Below are 22,203 nucleotides of genomic sequence, written 5' to 3' on the forward strand. Positions count from 1 at the left end.
GATGGACAGGCAAGGCTGGTGTGCTGCAGTTCATAGGATCACAGAGTTGGATACAACTGACCAACTGAACTGAACTGGTAACCAAGTTCAAGCAAGAATAATTAGAAGATGCCACTGACTGTAAAACATGTTCTAATTACAGAAATGTTAAAATGTAAGAAGTCTGCATCTTAGAATCAACAAACATGATCAAACATCACAATCAAAAAGGATTTATCTCAGGAATACAATGGAGAAGGCAATGGCACCCCACTCCAGTACTCTTGCCTGGAAAATCCCATGGGCAGAGGAGCCTGGTAGGCTGCAGTCCATGCGGGTCGCTAAGAGTCAGACACAACTGAGCAACTTCACTTTCACTTTTCACTTTCCTGCATTGGAGAAGGAAATGGCAACCCACTCCAGTGTTCTTGCCTGGAGAACCCCAAGGACGGCGGAGCCTGGTGGGCTGCCGTCTAGGGGTCGCACAGAGTCAGACACGACTGAAGTGACTTAGCAGCAGCAGTAGCAGGAATACAAGAATAGTTTAACATTAGGAAATTTATTAAACAAGCAGGCTTGCTTAGCAACAAAACCATGCAACAGAAGCATGGGACATGCCCCAAAACAATAAAACAATGGTGGCATGAGACCCACACATCCTGCCCTGTGAGCTCAGTAAGTTCATGATCCCTAGGACATGCTCTCTGCACACATGAAAAGCAGTGATTTGTGGACCTAGTTTGACAATGTAGGAACAAAAAAACATCCCTACTTAACCTGGAGGAGGAACTGATGATGGAAGCATGACATCTACTCATGAAAGACAAAGAAGTTCTTCTCCCCCTCCCCACTTTTCCTTTGATTATAAAACTGTAGCCCAGTGAGTTCCCGGGTGTGGCATTTCTCACCTGCCTGCTTGTAAGCCTCACAAGTGTCCTAATAAATCACTCACTCATCTATCAAAAAAAAAAAAAAGAAAGGAAACTTATTAAAGAAAACAACTCAAAGCATGAAGAAAATCATTCAATAAAACTCAACAATCACAACGTTTTAAAAAAAACTCTTATCAAAACAGAAATACAAAGGAATAGTCTTAACTTTACACAGCTGACTACCTGCCAAGATTTCACAGCAAAAACAAAACGAACAAAAAGCAGTAAAATGCTAGAAACATGCCCTTTAAATGCAGAACAGGATAAACATAATTGCCATCATTGCCTCTATTCAATATTATACAAAGGTCTTAGGCAGCTCAATAAAACAGGAAAATAGTAGAGATAATATAAGAAGTGAAAAGAAAAAAGAACTAACCTGTTATGATCAACCCAGGTAATCCAAAATAAACTACAGGCAAACTATTGCACTAATAAGACAGTTCAGCAAGGTTATGAAATACAAAAGCCAATATATTAAAGCCCACAGAAGGCCCATAGTACAGCAATGTACAATTAAAAATGTAATTTTTATAAAAGATGGTATTTATAATAGTTTTTAAAAATACATAGGAATAAATGTAACCAGAGATGTAATGCATTTTTATAGGAAACACTTACAGCTTCATGAAAACATTTACTAAAATTAAAAAAAAAAAATGAAGCAGTTAGTAAGATACAAAGTGATATAAAATATTTATGAGTGGGAAGAATACATATATTTCTACCTGATATAAACTATAAAGTCATTGAAATTCTAAAATTCTAATCAAAACATACAACATATAAAAAGCTGATCCTAAAAGAGGGAAAACAGATCTCAGTTCAGCTCAGTTCAGTCGCTCAGTCGTGTCCGACTCTTTGCTACCCCATGAATCGCAGCACGCCAGGCCTCCCTGTCCATCACCAACTCCCAGAGTTCACTCAGACTCACGCCCATCGAGTCAGTGATGCCATCCAGCCATCTCATCCTCTGTCCTCTGTCGTCCCCTTCTCCTCTTGCCCCCAATCCCTCCCAGCATCAGAGTCTTTTCCAATGAGTCAACTCTTTCGCATGAGGTGGCCAAAGTACTGGAGTTTCAGCTTTAGCATCATTCCTTCCAAAGAAATCCCAGGGCTGATCTCCTTCAGAATGGACTGGATGGATCTCCTTGCAGTCCAAGGGACTCTCAAGAGTCTTCCCCAACACCACAGTTCAAAAGCATCAATTCTTCGGCGCTCAGCTTTCTTCACAGTCCAACTCTCACATCCATACATGACCACTGGAAAAACCACAGCCTTGACTTTTGACAGACCTTTGTTGGCAAAGTAATGTCTCTGCTTTTGAATATGCTATCTAGGTTGGTTGTAACTTTCCTTCCAAGGAGTAAGCGTCTTTTAATTTCATGTCTGCAGTCACCATCTGCAATGATTTTGGAGACCAAAAAAATAAAGTCTGACACTGTTTCCACTGTTTCCCCATCTATTTCCCATGAAGTGATGGGACCAGATGCCATGATCTTCGTTTTCTGAATGTTGAGCTTTAAGCCAACTTTTTCACTTTCCTCTACCTAGGAATAGCCAAAACAATTTTGAAGAAAATAAAGGAGGGATTGGTAAACTCACCCTACCACACATCAAGACTTTTTATAAAGTTTTAAGAATTAAAACAATGTAGTATTGATATAATAACAATTACTAGACCAACGGAACAAAATATTTAAATGAGAAACAAAAACCCAAGTAAAGATAATTCAGTCAAATGGGATGCAAAGGACACTGGTATATATTCACAAATCAGCAGGTGTAAGAACACTTGGTTAACAATATGGGGGGAGGGGGCAGGGGCGGAGAAATGAATCCATAACATATACCATAGAATACAAAAATAAATTCCAGATCAATTAAAAGCTTAAATGTGATTAAACTTTTAAAACTGATGAAATATAAGAAAACATTATGAAGCAGTAAAGAATTTTTTGTAGAAGCACAAAAAATATAAACTAAAAAGAAAAAATGATAAATTTCAGTATATAAAAGTATGTGTACCAAATTCTTTTGTATACTTTTCAAAAGTGAAAAAGTTTCAGTCTGGGAGAAAATATTGTGAAATATAGATAGATAATCTAATTCCAGAAAAAAAATCCAAAAAAATAAAATAGGCAACAATATGAATAGATAACATTATAGAACTGAAAATGGTCAAAATATTCATGAAAATATGTTCAATTTCACTAGTAATCAAGGCAATTGCTGTTACAAGGGGATATAATTTTATATTCTTCAGATTGGCAAAAATTTGAAGTTTAAAAATACCAAGACTTGGCAAGGTTGTAGGGACATGGAACTAAACAGGGGAGAATGTAAACTGGTATAACTACTTAGTAAATATAAGATGAAGAGCTCTAAACCCCAGCTCCATTTCTAGGTATAATCTCTACAAACACTCTCACATGTGTGTCCAAGGAGACATGTACATAAAAATTCAATGCTATGATGTTTAAATGATGTAAAATTGCTGCTGTTGCTTAGTCACTAAGTCGTGTCCAACTCTTTTGCAACCCCAAGGACTCTAGACCACCAGGCCCCTCAAATCCATGGGATTTCTCAGGCAAGAATACTGGAGGGGGTTGCCATTTCCTCCTCCAGGGAATCTTCAGGACCCAGAGATAGAACTTTTGTCTCCTTCATTTCAGGCAGGATTCTTTATCACTGAGCCACCGGGGAAGCCCTGACGTAAAATTAGCGATAATCAAAGGCCCATTGATGCATAAATACATTATAGCACATACACACACTGGAACGCTCAGAAATAGCTAAAAATGAGGGGAATGGATGAATGGACACATGGATTTCAAAAGTGCAGCTATTAACTTGGAAAGATACTGACAATACACTAAGTGGGGGAGAAAAACAGACTATAGGACTACATGCTTTCAAGTAAGGCATCGAATGGTTAAGTGAACTTTGCCCTACATGCACTAATAGGCCAAAGTTCCATTAATGCACCTGCCATATTTTAATCTCATCAACTTGCATCCATGGATAGACATTAACCAAAATAATAAAAACTACGATATATTAATTCTAGTATTTTGAATAAGAAAGAGATTGCAATAATACTGATACAGAATAGCTATATTCAAAGCCAAGAAAAAATTTCCCAGCATTGGTGCCAACAATCCCAATCTTTCCAGATGAGACTTGTTCTATCTAATCATCCAGTCAGAGAGCTACCAGAGCTATTAATAGAACAGTGGTGTAAGTTGCTGGTCATACACACCAAAGAACAAGGTAAAATCTAATAAAACTATACTTAGAATAAACTTTCAGGGATCAGTAAAGCAAAGCTATACTCACAAAGTGATGTCATATTTATCAGCAGAAAGAGTGGCAGCAGGAAGTTACTGGAGGAATTTTGAGAGAAAAAACATTTTTCTCTGAGACTCTCTGACAAATTGGAAATTGACTTGAGTGCTCTAAAACCTGTGCTCCATATTTTCTTCATTAAAAGTTGCTCAAAAGGTACAGGAATCAGAATAGATTATATTTTATGGCAACTGCAATAGCATATTAAAGGAAAATTGTTTCCTCTACTCACAACATTTGAAACCAAATGTGTGGGGGTTTTCCCACACCAACTAATTCTCTAGCTCTCCAGACACAACTGAGTATCCTACAATTCAATTCTGACACTAACTACCAAGACTTGGCAGACACTCCACAGGTTAAGGGCTCAGTTCCACAATATCACCCCCTACCTCAGACGCCAATCAACAAGCAGTGGGTCCACATGTTACTCACACCTCTGTCCAACTTCTGTTCCCATAATCCCCTCCATCTCAGGGTTGATAATTTGCTATGGCGGCTCACAAAACTCGGGGAAACACTTGCTTACACTTACCAGTTTATTATAAAGGATATTATAAAGAATATAAACAGCCAGATGCAGAGGTATATATGACATGGTCCGTAAGCGTCCTGAGTACAGCAGCTTGGTCTTCACAGAGTTGGCGTGCACCACCCTTCCAGCACATGGATATTTTCACCAACCTCTACAAAAGCTCTTTATGAGGCTCTCCAAACCCCACAGTTTAGGGATTAGTCTATAAAACCTTCATCATGTAGGTATAATTGATTAGTAACTCAATCTCTAGCCCCTTTCCCTTCCCTCTCAGGGTAATGAGGCTTAAAGTCCTAACCCTCTGATCACATGGCTGGTTCTTCTGGTAACCAGCCCCCAACCTGAAGCCATCTAGAGTCCCATCAAGACTCACCTCATTAGCGCACAAAAAGCACTCATGAATTCCAGAAATTTCAAGGGTCTTAGAAGATCTTAGGAACCAGGGACCAAGACTAAATATTATAATAAAAAATGTTCCTATCACCCCCATTACTCAGGAAATTACAAAGGTTTTAGCAGATCTTGTGCCAGGAACTAGGGATAAAGAAAGACCAAATATGTTTTTCTTGTTATATCAAAATATCATACATACAATAAAGAGTAGGGAGTTAGAACTTCTAAGGGAAAACTATTTTCGTCAATATTTCTTTCCTATAAAAATATTTATGTTCTTTATACCTTGATGAAATACTTTTGAGACTTCTAAGACCAACAAATATAAACTGCATTTATTGTGTAAAAATTAAGAATGGCTCAGGCTCCATAATGGGAATTGGATGTAAGATGTGTTAAGTCTCAGCTTCTAGAAGAGTTGATTTTGAACTCAGTCACCCTTTGAGAGAAGACATACCAGCTCGCATAATTTCGTCAACCAGGAGAATGTTGGTGGCAATCACAGTGCTGAGGGAAAAGACGACAGGGTGAGTAAAGCTCACCAACCCACTCTTACCTTTCCCCCCAGAAATCTCCAGCTACTAAAGGCACTTTGTTCCGCAATGATGTTGGTGTGAAATAAGACAAAGACATTATAAATAAAGACTCTTGTATTAAAATTCCATCTTCTTTGTTGATAAAGTAGAAGCCTAATTTTATATTCCAGCAAAACTGAGCTCATTTTTAGCACATCATTTGATTTTTTTCCCACTATGCATGTGGTACTATTTCAGTAAACTTCCTTCCTTTCTCTCTCAAATAAACAGTAATATTAACATTTCCTATAACTGACACAGTTAGACTTAAATGTAAAAGGGACTGGAAAATGACAGAAGCCAGTTTTAATAACTGGATACCATGCCTTTTCACCACTTTCCACTGTAGCGCGGCAAAAATAATAGAAAAATCTTAATATTAACAATTATGTCCCTAAAAGTCTTTCTCTTCTTATTAACTTACCAAGAGTGAAGAAGTTGTTTTTTCACGCAATAATTATCCCACACTCCTGCATCTGCTGCTACCATTGGCTCACCTGCAAAGCAAAAACAATTTCAATACTACAGTCTTGACATATTCTGTTAATATTGACTATATATTCTAATATCTCATATACCACCAAAACTACTACTGTCAAGGTCACCAATGGCCTCCATGGTGTCGAATCCAAAGGTCGAGTCTCAGGCCTCATCTATCAGCAGCACTTAGCACAGCTGACTGCAGCCTCCTCACTGCTCTTTCTTCACTTGCCTTTCAGGATAGCACACTTGCCTGGTTTTTCTCCTCTGCACTAGTGGCTCCTTTACTGTCTGTTTTGCTGGTTCTTCCTCTTCCTCCTGAGCTCTTAATGTTGGAGTACCCAAAGGCTCAGTCCTAGATTCTTCTCTTCTCTCTCTATACTCACTCCCTAGGTGATCTCATCCAATCTACTGGATTTAAAACACATACACTCTGGGACTTCCCTGGTGGTCCAGTGGATAGGAATCTGCCTTGCAGGTGACAGGGATCTGATCCCTGGTCACAGAACTAAGATCCCACATGGCACGGAGCAACTAAGACCGAGTGCCGCAATGAAAGATCTCACGTGGTGCAACAAGACCCAAATTAAACAAAAGATCTAATGTTAAATACACACACACACTCTGACGACTCCCAAGTTTTCTCCTATCTGGGCCACCTTCCTGAGCGTCAAACTTGTACATCCAACTGTCTATTTTAAAGTCAACAGATACCTCAAACTTAGCCTTGTCGGAACTCAATGCTCACCTCTAGCCACAGCCTGCTCTACACAGTCTTCTCCAAAGCAGCCAATGCCAATGGCAATTCCTTTCAGTTGTTCAGTTGACTCTTCACCACAGAATAGCAAGAGTGATCCTTTTAAATACATTCACACCATGTCACACCTCTGCTCAAAACTGCTCCCTGTTCCACCACAGAAAGTCAGACTCCGCACACTGGTCCACACATCCTCCTGTGATCTGACCTTCTATCACCTCTCTCATCTCCCGTCTCCTCCTCAAAAAACACCAGACACTGGCTTTCCCGCCAGCTATTCCCTCTGCCTAGGACATTCTTTCCCTAGTTCCCACGTAGCTAATTTCCTAATTTTCTTTGACTTTGTTCAATAGGCATTCTCACTGAGGCTACTCTGATCACTCTCTTTAAATTAAAACACCCTCCCCATGGTCTTGTTCTAGCATCCACAATCATCCTTATACTGCTCCTTTATTTTTATCATATAATTTATTGCCTTTAAAAATGTTAAAGGTACTTACTTATTAAGGTTATCATTTACTGCCTATCTTTTCCTGCTGCAACATAAGCTCACAAGGGCAGGGACTTTTGTCTATTTCGTTCTGTGTGAATCCCTGGTCAAATAACAAGCACTCAATAACTATTGCTTAAATAAATGAATATCTGCTTTTAAGAGGTTCAAAAGTAAACTAAAGGCACCCATTCTTTAAATACAAAAGTCAGGGCTTCCCTGGTGGCTCAGTGGTAAATAATCTGCCTGCCATTGCAGGAGACCTGGGTTCCCTGCATCCGGGAAGATTCCACATGCCTCAGAGGAGCTAAGCTTGTGAGCCGTAACTATTGAGTCTGTGGTCTCAAGCCTAGAAGCCGCAACTACTGAGCCCATGTGTTGCAACTACTGAAGACTGAAAGCCCCAGGGCCTGTGCTCTGCAACAAGAGAAGCCACGACAATAAGAAGACCAGGCACCGCCAGAAGCGAGCAGCCCCTGGTCTTCACAACTATAGGGAAAAAAAAGCCCTCGCAGCAATGAAGACCCAGTACAGCCAAAGATAAATAAATAGATATAATTTTTTAAAAATATACAAAAGTCATCCACCTCCACATCCCCCCTTACTATAAATTCTGGGTCACTGTAGCATAACCTCTTTTTTATGAAGCAGCTAAGTTTTCCTCACTGTCTTACCTGTGTTCAGATCTATGCCAACAGGTTGTTTTGAATTTGAATGCTCAGCCTGAACTTTTACTAGTGTTTCCTGCAGGTCATAACCAGAATTCTGAGCAAGAACCTATACGAATAAAAATAATAATAAATATTTGGAATAGAATGTCTTCATATATATTAGAATATCAGATAAAAATAAGGCACTGCTTTCCAGTCTTGTGAAAACACACCCATAATGTAGTAATCATCATCTTTTGAAGAATTTCATTCTTAATGTAAATTTAATTATTTTGTGTACCTAGTAATTATTATATTCACTTCAACATTTCCCCTATGTATATCACACTAAATTCTGAAGACATTAGAGTTTCCCCAACCCCAGCCTGCTAAATTAATTTCCCTCTGTTAAGGACTAAACCACCCACCCTGGCCAGGCATAAAAATAACCACTCGCATAAGTTGTTTCACAAAAGGACGTCCTGACAGAGAACAGGCAACTGACAAGGTGCCTCCAAGACCAATCAGAAGACTCTGGGAGGGGCTAAAAACAGGGACCATACCAGCCCACCATATGTCCTGACAATCTCCCAGAAACTCTCGGGCTAGAATCCATCTTGACTGAGACATGTGCACGCCCACCAGGAAAGGGCCCTGGGCTGGACCAAATAGGAGCACAAGCAAGATGACTGGCCGCAGACAACCTGGAAACTAACCCCGGCACCAGAGACCTGAGACTATCAAGAGGAAGAGCAGTTCTCCTGGGTTCCCATACTCTGCTTTCTGCTTGATCACTCCTTCCCAAGATAGTCTTTTGCTTTGTCAGTACATGTGTCTCCTCGGACAATTCATTTCCTAGTATTAGACAAGCGCCCTTGAAGGAGTCCATCTCCATAACAACTCCTTGCAAAAGATTTTTTTTAATGGAAAGAAGTAGAAAGGTATTGTTGTTTGCTTGGTCCCTCTAGCCACATGGTTTCTGGTTTTTCCTGAGCATTTTCTAAAGGAAATCTGCTTATTTGTAACATATCTGTGCCCTTTGTTCACATGAGGAGTCATGACTTATAGCAAGAGAGATGGAGACACCTGCACTGCAAGCCAAGTTCATTTCCAAGTGGTCCTAAACCAACAGCAGGTGAGTAGAAAGGTACCAATGTATACTCAAATTTACCAATGTGTAGCAACTACTACTGACTGCCTCTTCAGAGAAAGAAAACTACGGATATCTAATTCACAAAAATTCAACAAATTATGAATAATTTTAAAGCAGTTATCAAAGAGATTTTGCTAGTATTTTAGTAAGATGTTTTAAGTCATGGTAATAGTATATTTGAAATAGTTTTCTGTGTTTCCAAGTGGTTCACAAACAGATTAAGGGAAAGGGGGAAAAAAAGGTAGTTCTCCATCCTTCCATTGACACAGGAAAAAAAAAAACTGGTTTCTCTCCTTTTCTAGTACTGTATTTGGAAGTGCTAAACAGCCAAAAGTTCTCACTTCCCATAATTTAAAGTGCTCGTACTTTGGATACCACCAAAAAAATAAAGATCTACTCAAAATCTAGTTAAATTTTACATTCTAAACTTCTTCATTATGATTAATCATGAAGTATTTTTGAAAGAAATTTTTGGAGTTAACTTCAAGTTTTGGAGCTCAGAGATGGAAGCAAAGTAGTAATTTGGCCATTTCATGAAACTCCTACAAGTATTCAGAGCTGTTATACTAAAAACTTCCCTGCTTCAGCTAAAACTATGTGGGGAAATAAAAGTAAACAACTGTCTTCCTACTCTACTGTGATACCTAATATTGGCAATTTAATTAGACATCTTATGTTCAACCAATTGTTCTTTGGCCATTAGGATAGTTGTACCTTAGGGATAATGAGTAAAGCATCAGCAAAAGCTTGGACTCCAAGACGAGCTCTTCCTTGTATCGTGTGCTTGTATGTAACTAGAGCTTCAGCTATTGCCACTTCAACAGCACCTGCTCCTGGAACAACACAACCTATTGGGGGGAAAAAATGATTGGCAAGACATACCACACAGAAGAAACAGAGGAAAATGCAACTAGATATTCATGTTCTGTTATCTTGCCTGCATCTAAAATGTATTTAAATACAGAGAGCAATAAAATAAGTCACACAGCTCAGTGATTACTCAGATGTCTTATGAAACATCCTAAAGTTATACATCATTAAATAATTAAGCACAGTACAGATGTGCTATGCCAAAGCCTTTGACTGTGTGGATCACAACAAACTATGGAAAATTCTGAAAGAGACTGGAATACCAGACCGCTTGACCTGACTCCTGAGAAATCTGTATGCAGGCCAGGAAGCAACAGTTAGAACTGGACATTGGAACAACAGACTGGTTCCAAATTGGGAAAGGAGTACATCAAGGCTGTATATCGTCACCTTGCTTATTTAACTTATATGCAGAGTACACCATGAGAAATGCCAGGCTGGATGAAGCAGAAGCTGGAATCAAGACTGCTAGGAGAAATATCAGTAACCTCAGATAGGCAGATGACACCACTCTTGTGGCAGAAAGTGATGAAGAACTAAAGAGCCTCTTGATGAAAGTGAAAGAGGAGAGTGAAAAAGTTGGCTTAAAACTCAACATTCAGAAAACGAAGATCATGGCATCTGGTCCCATCACTTCATGGCAAATAGATGGGGAAACAGTGGAAACAGTGGCTGACTTTATTTTCTTGGGCTCCAAAATCACTGCAGATAATGACTGCAGCCATGAAATTAAAAGACACTTACTCCTTGGAAGGAAAGTTATGACCAACCTAGACAGCATATTAAAAAGCAGAGACATTACTTTGCCAACAAACATCCATCTAGTCAAAGCTATGGTTTTTCCATTAGTCAAGTATGGATGTGAGAGTTGGACTATAAAGAAAACTGAGGGCCAAAGACTTGATGCTTTTGAACTATGGTATTGGAGAAGACTCTTGAGAGTCCCTGGGACTGCAAGGAGATTCAGTCAGTCAATCCTAAAGGAAGTCAGTCCTGAATATTCATTGGAAGGACTGATGCTGAAGCTGAAGCTCCACTACTCTGGCCACCTGATTCAAAGAACTGACTCATTTGAAAAGACCCTGATGCTGGAAAAGATTGAAGGCAGGAGGAGAAGGGGACGACAGAGGATGAGATGGTTAGATGGCATCACCGACTCAATGGATGTGAGTCTGAATAAACTCCAGGAGTCGTGGCGTGCTGCAGTCCATGGGGTCGCAAAGAGTTGGACATGACTGAGTGACTGGACTAAACAGGTAACAGCTGGCTACAAACAGCTTATTTCATTGTTTATAATAACAGACATACCTTCATCCTTCTCCTTTATGACTACACTTAAAATGTAGTTACTTAAAATTTACTGTTGCAGACAACTAATAACAGCATTTGATTTGAAAAAAAATGCTAGGCCAACATAAACTGGCCATAGTTTTTGGTATGAAATTCTCAGAACTCAAGGAAGTATTTGCTTCCTTGTATAAGCAGACCCAAACTGTTTGAGAAAAAAATTAGGTGTTATTATTCTAAGGCAAAAGTTCTGGTTAAACACATCAATTTTCAGTTGAGGATATAACTCTTACACCTGCTGGTATGGTTTTATAAAGTTTATTTACTCTTCTTTGAATTAGTAAACTTGCTTTGGAATCATCCATGTTTAAAATAAACAACACAAAGACAATCTCTCCTTTTATCCTACATCATTCTTTAATTACAACCCCCTTTCTCTGCTTCATTGTACAACATAACTGCTCAAGAGAATTATCTACCCACAAGGTAATTACAGCCTCACCTCCCATTCACACTTCTAAAAGCTCCTTGTTAAATACTGAATAAACACAAAAGAGTATTTACATGCATAAGATATAAAGAATAAACAAATAAATGTACCCATGTACCTACCACCCAGTTTAAGAAATAGAACATTACCAGTAGCTTTGAAAACTTCCCAGATCCCATTCTCCTATAAAAATACAACATACCAATATGTGTGGGAAGTTACTAAAGCAGTAACTGAAGAGAAATTTACATCACTAAAGACCCATATTAGAAAAGCACAAAGGTCTCAAACCAATGAAGAACAAATGAAAACTAATGTAAGCAGAAGAAGGAAAATAGTAAAGACCAAAGTGGAAATCAATGAAATAAAAATGATCCATGAAATGAAATGAGAACAGTGTAGAAATCTATCACTACAGATTCTATAGATATTAAAGGGATAATAAAGTAATATTACAAACAACTTAATGCCAGTAAATTTGAAAACAAAGATCAGGGGTTAGCAAACTTTCTGCAAAAGGCCAGGTAATATTTTAGGCTCTGTAGGCCATGCCATCTCTTCTGCAACTATTCGATTCTGCTGGCGTACCACAAAGTCACAGACAATACATAAACAAGCAGGGGCATCTATATTCCAATATAACTTTACCTACCAAAAATGGGCAGCAAATCAGATTTAGTTCATGGCAGTATGATCTTAACTTAGATGAAGTGGACAGATTTCTTGAAAGACACAAAGTACTAAAGCTCACTCAAGAAAAACAGACAACCTGAATAGTCCTGTATCTATAAAAGAGACTGAATTTGTGGTTAAAATCTTCCCATGAAGAAAACTCCAGGGCTTTCCTGGTGGCTCAGTGGTGAAGAGCCTGCCTGCCAATGCAGATGAGGGGATAGGGAATTCCCTGGCAGTCCAGTGGTTAGGACTTCGGTCACATGTTCAATCCCTGTTGGGGAACTAAGATCCCTCAAGCCACAAGCTGTGGCCAAGAAAAAAACAAAGAATGGATAAATAAAATGTGGTATATATCTACAATGGAATATTATTCAGCCTTAAAAGGAAGGAAATTTTGAAACATGCTATTAATATAACATGGATGAGCCCTGAAGACATTATACTCAGCCAAGTAGCCATTGACAAGAGGACAGATACTGTATGATTCCATTCATATGAAGTACATAGAACAGTCAGATTCATAAAGACAGAATGTAGAATGGTGGTCTCCAGGAGCTTGGGAGAGAAGAGAATGGAAAGTTACTGCTTCATGGGTACAGAGTTTCAGTTTTGCAAGATGAAAGATGTTCTGTGATAGATGGTGGTAGAGACTGCACAAACCTAAGACTGACAGTTATAAAAGAAAAATTTTGTGACCTTGGGTAGATAAAGATTTTTTAGATATCACCCAAAAGCATATTCCATGAAAGAAAAATTGATAAATTATACATCATCAAAATTAAGATTTCTTCTTTGAAATACACTGTTCAGAGAATAACAGAACAAACTATAGAGTAGCAGAAAATATTTACAGATCATATATCTGAAAAGGTATTTGTATCCAGAATATACAAAGAACTCTCAAGCTCAACAATAAGAAAACAAACAACCCAATTTTTAAAAGGGCAAAAGATTTGAACAGAAACTTCACCAAAGATATGGATAGCAAGTAAGCACATGAAAAGATGCTTAACATCAATGATCATTAAGAAAATGCAAATTACAATTACAGTTTGGTTTTTTAAATTTTAGAATGGCTAAAGTTAACATGACTGACCATACCCAGGACTGTTGGTAAGGATGCAGAACAACCAATAGGAATGTAAAACAGTACATGACAAAACAGTTGAGCAATTTTAAAAAGTTAAACATAGCGTTGCTTTCCTAGCTATTTACCCAGGGCAAATGAAAGCATATGTCCATACAAAGACTTGTATACAAATGTTCATAACAACTTTATTTGCTATAGCCAAGAACTGTAAACAACCAAATGTTCATCAATAGGTGAATCTGATGAAATAAACTGTAGTATATTCATATAATGGAATACTATCTAGCAATAAAATGAATGAACTCTGATCAACATAATAATATTAATTAATTTATAATAATTATGTTGAGTAAAAGAAGCCAAGCAAAAAAAAAAAAAAAGAATACATTGTGTATTATTCCACTCATACAAGATTCTAAAAAATGCAAACTAATCTATAGCAACAGAAAGCTGACTTCCTGTTGCACCCAGGAGGTTGCCTACGGGCAGGGTGACACAGGGAGAGGAGGAAGGAAGGATGACCAAGGGGCAATGAGGTAACTTTTCAGGGTGATAAATATATTCATTGTCTTGACTGAGGGGACTGTTTCATGGCTGTATACTTTAAACATGTGTAGTTCATAATATGTCAATTACCTAGATAAATTATTTCTTAAAAAACTAAGAAGTTGAAGTGATTTTTTAAAATAGTTCATTTTTCTTTGTATTCTAAAGCCTAAGAACCAGGTTGAACTACCAAAGCCTTCATGCTGAATCATATGTTTATCTTCTTTAAAAAATACTACTGCTGCTGCTACTGCTGCTAAGTCACCTCAGTCGTGTCCGACTCTGTGTGACCCCATAGATGGCAGCCCACCAGGCTCCCCCGTCCCTGGGATTCTCCAGGCAAGAACACTGGAGTGGGTTGCCATTTCCTTCTCCAGTGCATGAAAGTGAAAAGTGAAAGTGAAGTCGCTCAGTCGTGTCCGACTCTTAGCGGCCCCGTGGACTGCAGCCTACCAGGCTCCTCCATCCATGCGATTTTCCAGGCAAGAGTACTAGAGTGGGGTGCCATTACCTTCTCCAAATACTACTACTAGCTTTCATCAAAAGTGACTATAAGAAGTAGGCTCTCATACCAACTCCCATATTTTTTCAATTTAGGAACTGCTGTGATTTCTCCTTTTCAATAATGAAAACTATATATCTGATTGTATCTCTATGTTCTGGCAGATTAAATATTACAGTGACTATTATGTTTGCTATATCCATATTCTATTTTCCTAGGTTCTAATTTTCCATCTCAGCTTCTGTTTCACCATTATTTCACATTTATGCTTTTGCTTATCAGACAAATCTGATGTGTTGTTTACAGAGTTACTCTATTTTTTGAGATACAATTCACACACCATAAAATTCAGCCCTTTACACTGGTGCAGTGGTTACGACTCTACACTTCCGCCACAGGGGGCGTGGGCCCAATCCCTGGTTAGGGAATCCCAGATTCCGTGCTATGCAGCCAAAAAAAAAAGTGTACTTCCCAGTAGTTTCCAGTATATTCACATGACTATGCAGCCATCACCATTCTAATCCCCAAATACTTTCCTAAAAATACCCTGTACCCACTAGCAATCATTCCCTATTTCCTCTCCCCCCAGCCCCTGACAATCACAACTGCTAATCTACTTTTATGGCTTTGCCTTTTCTGGAATCATATAACACACAGACTTTTGTGCCTAGATTCTTTTACATTATAGAATGTTTTCAAGGTCATCAATATTGTGCATATATCAGTATTTATTCCTTTATAATACTCCATTGTACAGACATACCACATTTTATTTATCTATTCATCAGCTAATGGATATTTGGATTTTTCCACTGGCTGGCTACTGTAAACATTCATGTGTGTTTTTGGTGTGCACATACATTTTTACCTCACTTGTATGCACATCTAAGAGCTGATGTGCTGGTCATAGTGTAACTCTACATTTAATCTTTGAGGAACTGCCTGTTTTCCAACCGTTTCCACCAGCAACGTATAAAGGTTCCAATTTCTCCACATTTTCATCAATGTTCATTATTGTCCAGGTTTTTGATTACTGCCATCCTAATCACCATGAAACCGTATCTCTTGGTGGTCTTGATTTTCATTTCCCTAATGAATAATGATGTTGAGCATTTTTTCATGATGTGTTTACTATTCTCACACAGTATGTTATTGAAAATCTAACCCTAACTCTTTTTAGAAGGAAGCTGGTAATAAATTATCAATAAATATTCTTTCCTAATCTTTCTTAAAATTATACTGCACTGAGGAAATGGAATGGGTCCTAAGCTGTAAAAGCATTTTTATAGTTTTAAAAATAAATTTCTAAAAATAAAAAATGATACTACAATATTAAATCAGTTCTTTCACTTAATAAATAGAAGTTAATTAAAAAGGCAGCATACTATTAAGAATATTTCAGTACGTCCCTGGTGGTACAGTGGATAAGATCTGCCTGCCATTGCAGGGGACATGGGTTCCAACCCTGGCCCGGAAAGATTCCACATGCTCCGAAGCAACTAAACCCATACGCCACTGAGTCCGTGCTCTAGAGCCTGGCAGCCGCAACTGCGGAGCCACAACTACTGGAGCTGCAAGCTCCAGGGTCCATGTGCCACAACTACTGAACCTGTGCGCCTGCAGCCTGTGTTCCACAACAGGAGAGGCCAACACCCGAGAAGCCCCGTGCACCGCAGGGAAGAGTAGCCCCTGCTCGCTACAAACAGACAAAGACCCAGCACAGTCAAAAAATTTTTTTAAATTAAATGAACTATAGAAAAGACTATCCTGAAGGAGAAAACTTCACTATAAACAGTCTGAAGTGAAATAAGAGAATTCAAAAGCAGAGACATTACTTTGCCAACAAACATCCATCTAGTCAAGGCTATGGTTTTTCCAGTGGTCATGTATGGATGTGAGAGTTGGACTGTCAAGAAAGCTGAGCACCGAAGAACTGATGCTTTTGAACTGTGGTGTTGGAGAAGACTCTTGAGAGTCCCTTGGACTGCAAGGAGATCCAACCAGTCCATTCTGAAGGAGATCAGCCCTGGGATTTCTTTGGAAGGAATGATGCTAAAGCTGAAACTCCAGTACTTTGGCCACCTCATGCTAAGAGTTGACTCATTGGAAAAGACTCTGATTCTGGGAGGGATTGGGGGCAGGAGGAGAAGGGGACAACAGAGGATGAGATGGCTGGATGGCATCACTGACTCAATGGACGTGAGTCTGAGTGAACTCTGGGAGCTGATGATGGACAGGGAGGCCTGGCGTGCTGCAATTCATGGGGTCGCAAAGAGTCGGACACGACTGAGTGACTGAACTGAACTGAACTGAATCATTCATATCTTTTAAAATACTATGCATCCCATAATAGATTATTACTACTCTAAAAATATGCGAATTTTGTATCTATCACAAAAAAGAGCTTACCATCTTCAATGGCATTTTTGATGGCACGAAGTCCATCCCTTACAGCATCCTTGATTTGTGTGAGAGTATGCTTATTTGGTCCCTTAACCAACAAGGTGACAGAGCGAGGGTTAATGCAGTCCTCAATAAAAGTGTACTTTTCCTCACCCTAAAGGGTAATACAAGGAGATATAACTTTAATACATAAAGCCATTATGAAATCAAGACCTAGCTGATACTATCAGAATCCAAACTTTATATGAATTTTTCTTATCAAGTATAACTAAATGTGGACTTCCCTGATGGCTTAGCAGGTAAAGAATCTGCCTGCGATGCAAGAGTCACAGGAAACATGGGTCCGATCCCTGAGTTGGGACGATCCCCTGGAGGAAGGCATGGCAACCCACTCCAGTATTCCTGGAAAATCCCATGGACATTGGAGCCTGGCGGGCTGAGGTCCACAGGGTCACAAAGAGTCGAATACAACTGAAGCAACTGAGCACATCACAGAGCACTGACCAAATATGTGCTGAAACAGTTAAGTTACATTTGAACTATTAACAAACATTTAGAAAGATAAACTGCAAGATGTATCCTGTGGATTCTCATAACATAAAATGTGAATTTAAAAGTTTAGTTTTTTTTTTAAAGTTTGCTGTTCACATTATAACCACTGCCCACAGAAATACTCACTAATGTGTACTCATATACAAGACCAGCATGTCCCAAGCAATCTACACTGAGGTCTTCAACAGAATTCACAGCCACTCCACCACAAGCAAGAGAGAGTCTGAAATTACATATATGACATCATAGCTTTGGTTATGAAAAGTATACAGACTAATTTGCTAAAAGTGAAAAAGATAATCTAACACAGAAGACTGCATTGTCATTATATTGTATTATTTTCAAATCTGTTTTAAGAAGATGAAAACCTTCTGAGGAGCTCATGAGAAAAAGTTGAGATGTATTAACAATCTTGATTTTTAACACTTCCATTATTTACTGAAACTATGAACAAAATTTGAAATGTGTATGCTACTATTTGATGGTTGGATGGCATCACCGACTCAATGGACATGAGTTTGGGTAAACTCCAGGAGTTGGTGATGGACAGGGAGGCCTGGCATGCTGCAGTCCATGGGATCAAAAAGAGTCAGAGGCAACTGAACTGAACTGAATGTTACTTTTTGTTCAACAACACTGACATAAAAGCTAAAAGAACACACAGGATAGTTTCAATTTAATCTATAAAAAAACTTAAGATACATAATTATCAGCAAGCTTACCTTTCCATGTTTCTTCTTTTTGCTCTACGAAGAGCTAAAATGCCATGTTTTGCAAGAGCATCTAAGGAAAATGGATCAATTCCCTATAATCAAATTAGCATAAAAGTTATAAGCATGTTTTAAGCCAATAGTTCTCAAACTTTTTGTTCTCAACACTGCTTCACAATCTTAAAATTATTAAGAACCCAAAGAGCTTTCGTTTATGTGATCTGTATCTATAATACTTATCATAAGTTAAAATTATAACATGGAAAAAAAGGAAAAAAAAGATGGTGGAGTAGAAGGACGTGCACTCACCTTCTCCTGCGAGAACTCCAAAATTACAACTCGCTGCTGAACAACCATCAACAGCAGAATGTAAGATCCCACCAAAAGAAGATACCCCACATCCAAGGGCAAAGGCGAAGCCCCAGCAAGATGGTAGGAGGGGCGAAATCACATTTAGAATCAAACCCCATACACACCAGATATGCTCTGAGGGCTCAAATAAAACCTCTGTGCATCCCAGGAGACCCCACAGAAACTGAGCCTGCCTTTGAGTGTTTGAGTGTCTCCTGCAGGGGTACAGGTCAGCAGTGGCCTGCCGCAGGGGCAGGAGCTCTGGGTGCAGCCTGGGTATTGCATAAGCCCTCTTGGAAGAGATCACCATTAACCCCACCATAGAGTTGCCAGAACTTACACAAGACTGGGATGAAGACTCTAGGAGGGCACAAACAAAACCTTGTGTGCACCAGGACCCAGGAGAAAGGAGCAGTGACCCCACAAGAGACTGACTCAGACTTGCCCTGAGTGTCCAGGAGTCACCAGCAGAGGGATGGTCTAGCGGTGGTCTACTGCAGGGGCGGGGGCGGGGAGTGCAGCAGAGCCTCCACCAGATCTTCTGAAGGAGATTTGCCTTCATTATCATTATCTTTATTACCTCCACCATAGTTTGGCCTCCGGGAGGTAACACAGCCCCGCCCATCAATAGAAATTGGATTAAAGATTTACTGAGCACAGCCTCGCATCACAATAAGACCATTTCCCCTTCAGTCTCTCCCATCAGGAAGCTTCCATCCTTCTCCATCAGAGAGCAGAAAGAATGAAAACCACAATCACAGAAAATTAACCAAACTGATCACATGGACCACAGCCTTGTCTAACTCAATGAAACTATGAGCCATGCCATGTAGGGCCAACCAAGATGGATGGGTCATAGTGGAGTGTTCTGACAAAAAGTGGTCCACTGGAGAAGGGAATGGCAAACCACTTCAGTATTCTTGCCTTGAGAACCACATGAACAGTATGAAAAGGCAAAAAGATAAGACACTGAAAGATGAACCCCCCAGATCGGTAGGTATCCAATAGGCTACTGGAGATCAGTGGAGAAATAACTCGAGAAAGAATGAAATGACGAAGCCAAAGCAAAAACAACACCCAGCTGAGGATGTGACTGGTGATGGAAATAAAGTCTGATGCTGTAAAGAGCAGTGTTGCATAGGAACCTGGAATGTTAGGTCCATGAATCAAGATAAATTAGAAGTAGTCAAACAGGAGATGGCAAGAGTGAACACTGACATTTTAGGAATCAATGAATTAAAATGGACTGAAATGAGTGAATGTAACTCAGATGACCATGATATCTACTACCGTGGGCAAGACTCCCATAGAAGAAATGGAGTAGCCCTAATAGTTAACAAAAGAGTCCGAAATGCAGTACTTGGATGCAATCTCAAAAACAACAGGATGATCTCTGTTCGTTTCCAAGGCAAACCATTCAATATCACAGTAATCCAAGTCTATGCCCTGACCAGTAATGCTGAAGAAGCTGAAGTTGAATGGTTCTGTTAGTTCTAGTTCTGTTAGTTCTAGTTCTGTTAGTTCTAGACCTTCTAGAACTAACACCCAAAAAAGATGTCCTTTTCATTATAGGGGACTGGAATGCAAAAGTAGGAAGTCAAGAAACACCTGGACTAACAGGCAAATTTGCCCTTGGAGTACAAACTGAAGCAGGGCAAAGGCAGACAGGGTTTTGCCAAGAGAACTCACTGGTCATAGCAAACACCCTCTTCCAATAACATAAGAGAAGACTCTGCACATGGACATCACCAGAGGGTCACTACCGAAATCAGACTGATTTTATTCTTTGCAGCCAAAGATGGAGAAGCTCTGTACAGTCAGCAAAACAAGACCGGGAGCTTGTGGCTCAGATCATGAACTCCTTATTGCCACATTCAGACTTTAGTTGAAGAAAGTAGGGAAAACCACTAGGACCATTCAGGTATGGCCTAAATCAAATCCCTTATGATTATACAGTGGAAGTGACAGACAAATTCAAGGAATTAGATCTGATAGACAGAGTGCCTGAAGAACTATGGACAGAGGTTCATGATATTGTACAGGAGGCAGTGATCAAGATCATCCCCCAGAAAAACAAATGCAAAAAGGCAAAATGGTTGTCTAAGGAGGTCTTACAAATAGCTGAAAAAAGAAGAGAAGTGAAAAGCAAAGGAGAAAAGGAAAGATACACCCATTTGAATGCAGAGTTCCAAGGAACAGCAAGGAGAGATAAGAAAGCCTTCCTCAGCGATCAATGCAAAGAAATAGAGGAAAACAATAGAATGGGGAAGAGATCTCTTCAAGAAAATTAGAGCTACCAAGGGAACATTTCATGCAAAGATGGGCACAATAAAGGACAGAAATGGTATGTATCTAACTGAAGCAGAAGATATTAAGAAGAGGTGGCAAGAACACACAGAAGAAATATACAAAAAAGATCTCATGACCCAGATAACCACGATGGTGTGATCACTCACCTAGAACCAGACGTCCTGGAATGCAAAGTCAAGTGGGCCTTAGGAAGCATCACTACGAACAAAGCTAGTGGAGGGGATGGAATTCCAGTTGAGCTATTTCAAATCCTGAAAGATGATTCTGTGAAAGTGCTACACTCAATACGCCAGCAAATCTGGAAAACTCAGCAGTGGCCACAGGATGGGAAAAGGTCAGTTTTCATTCCAATCCCAAAGAAAGGCAATGCCAAAGAATGTTCAAACTCCCACACAGTTGCACTCATCTCACACGCTAGCAAAGTAATGCTCAAAACTCTCCAAACCAAGCTTCAGCAATACATGAACCGTGAACTTCCAGATGTTCAAGCTGGTTTTAGAAAAGGCAGAGGAACCAGAGATCAAATTGCCAACATCCGCTGGATCATCAAAAAAGCAAGAGAGCTCCAGAAAAACATCTACTTCTGTTTTATTGACTACACCAAAGCCTTTGTGTGGATCACAACAAACTGTGGAAAATTCTTCAAGAGATGGGAATACCAGACCACCTGACCTGCCTCCTGAGAAATCTGTATGCAGGTCAAGAAGCAACAGTCAGAACTGGACATGGAACAACAGACTGGTTCCAAATCAGGAAAGGAGTACGTCAAGGTTGTATATTGTCGTCCTGCTTATTTAACTTATATGCAGAGTACATCATGCGAAATGCCAGGCTGGATGAAGCACGAGCTGGAATTAAGACTGCCGGGAGGAATATCAATAACCTCAGATATGCAGATGACACCACTCTTACGGCACAGAGTGAAGAAGAACTAAAGAGCCTCTTGATGAAAGTGAAAGGACAGTGAAAAACTTGGCTTAAAATTCAACATTCATAAAACTAAGATCATGACATCCGGTCCCATCACGTCATGGCAAACAGATGGGGAAACAATGGTAACAGTAACAGACTTTATTTTTTTGGGCTCCAAAATCACTGTGGATGGTGACTGCAGCCATGAAATTA

At 39.4% G+C, this 22,203-nt stretch overlaps 1 protein-coding gene across 20 annotated transcripts in view; it reads right to left on the reverse strand.

Annotated features, from left to right (window-relative positions):
* Nucleotides 1-519: 519 nt before the first annotated feature.
* The window catches only part of CCT6B (chaperonin containing TCP1 subunit 6B), a 40,737-nt gene continuing 19,053 nt past the window's right edge, over nt 520-22,203 (reverse strand). For 4 of the 20 annotated variants that reach the window (XM_086360287.1, XM_086360284.1, XM_086360283.1 and 1 more), the window contains 7 exons: nt 18,430-18,512; nt 17,834-17,930; nt 17,162-17,309; nt 10,007-10,140; nt 8,164-8,266; nt 6,187-6,259; nt 5,501-5,694 (listed from right to left, as the gene is read on the reverse strand). In XM_086360287.1, coding sequence (XP_086216413.1) covers nt 5,622-5,694; nt 6,187-6,259; nt 8,164-8,266; nt 10,007-10,140; nt 17,162-17,309; nt 17,834-17,930; nt 18,430-18,512 — 711 coding nt within the window. In that variant the 3' untranslated portion in view covers nt 5,501-5,621. Of the gene's footprint in view, nt 2,462-5,500; nt 5,695-6,186; nt 6,260-8,163; nt 8,267-10,006; nt 10,141-17,161; nt 17,310-17,833; nt 17,931-18,429; nt 18,513-19,108; nt 20,886-22,203 lie in introns of those variants that run through there. The other 16 variants (XM_086360291.1, XM_086360289.1, XM_086360288.1 and 13 more) reach the window with 11 other exon arrangements.

This window comes from Bos grunniens, chromosome 19 (assembly GCF_055505025.1).
Source record: "Bos grunniens cultivar Pamir isolate PY7600 chromosome 19, Bosgru_T2T1.0, whole genome shotgun sequence".
NCBI lineage: Eukaryota > Metazoa > Chordata > Mammalia > Artiodactyla > Bovidae > Bos > Bos grunniens.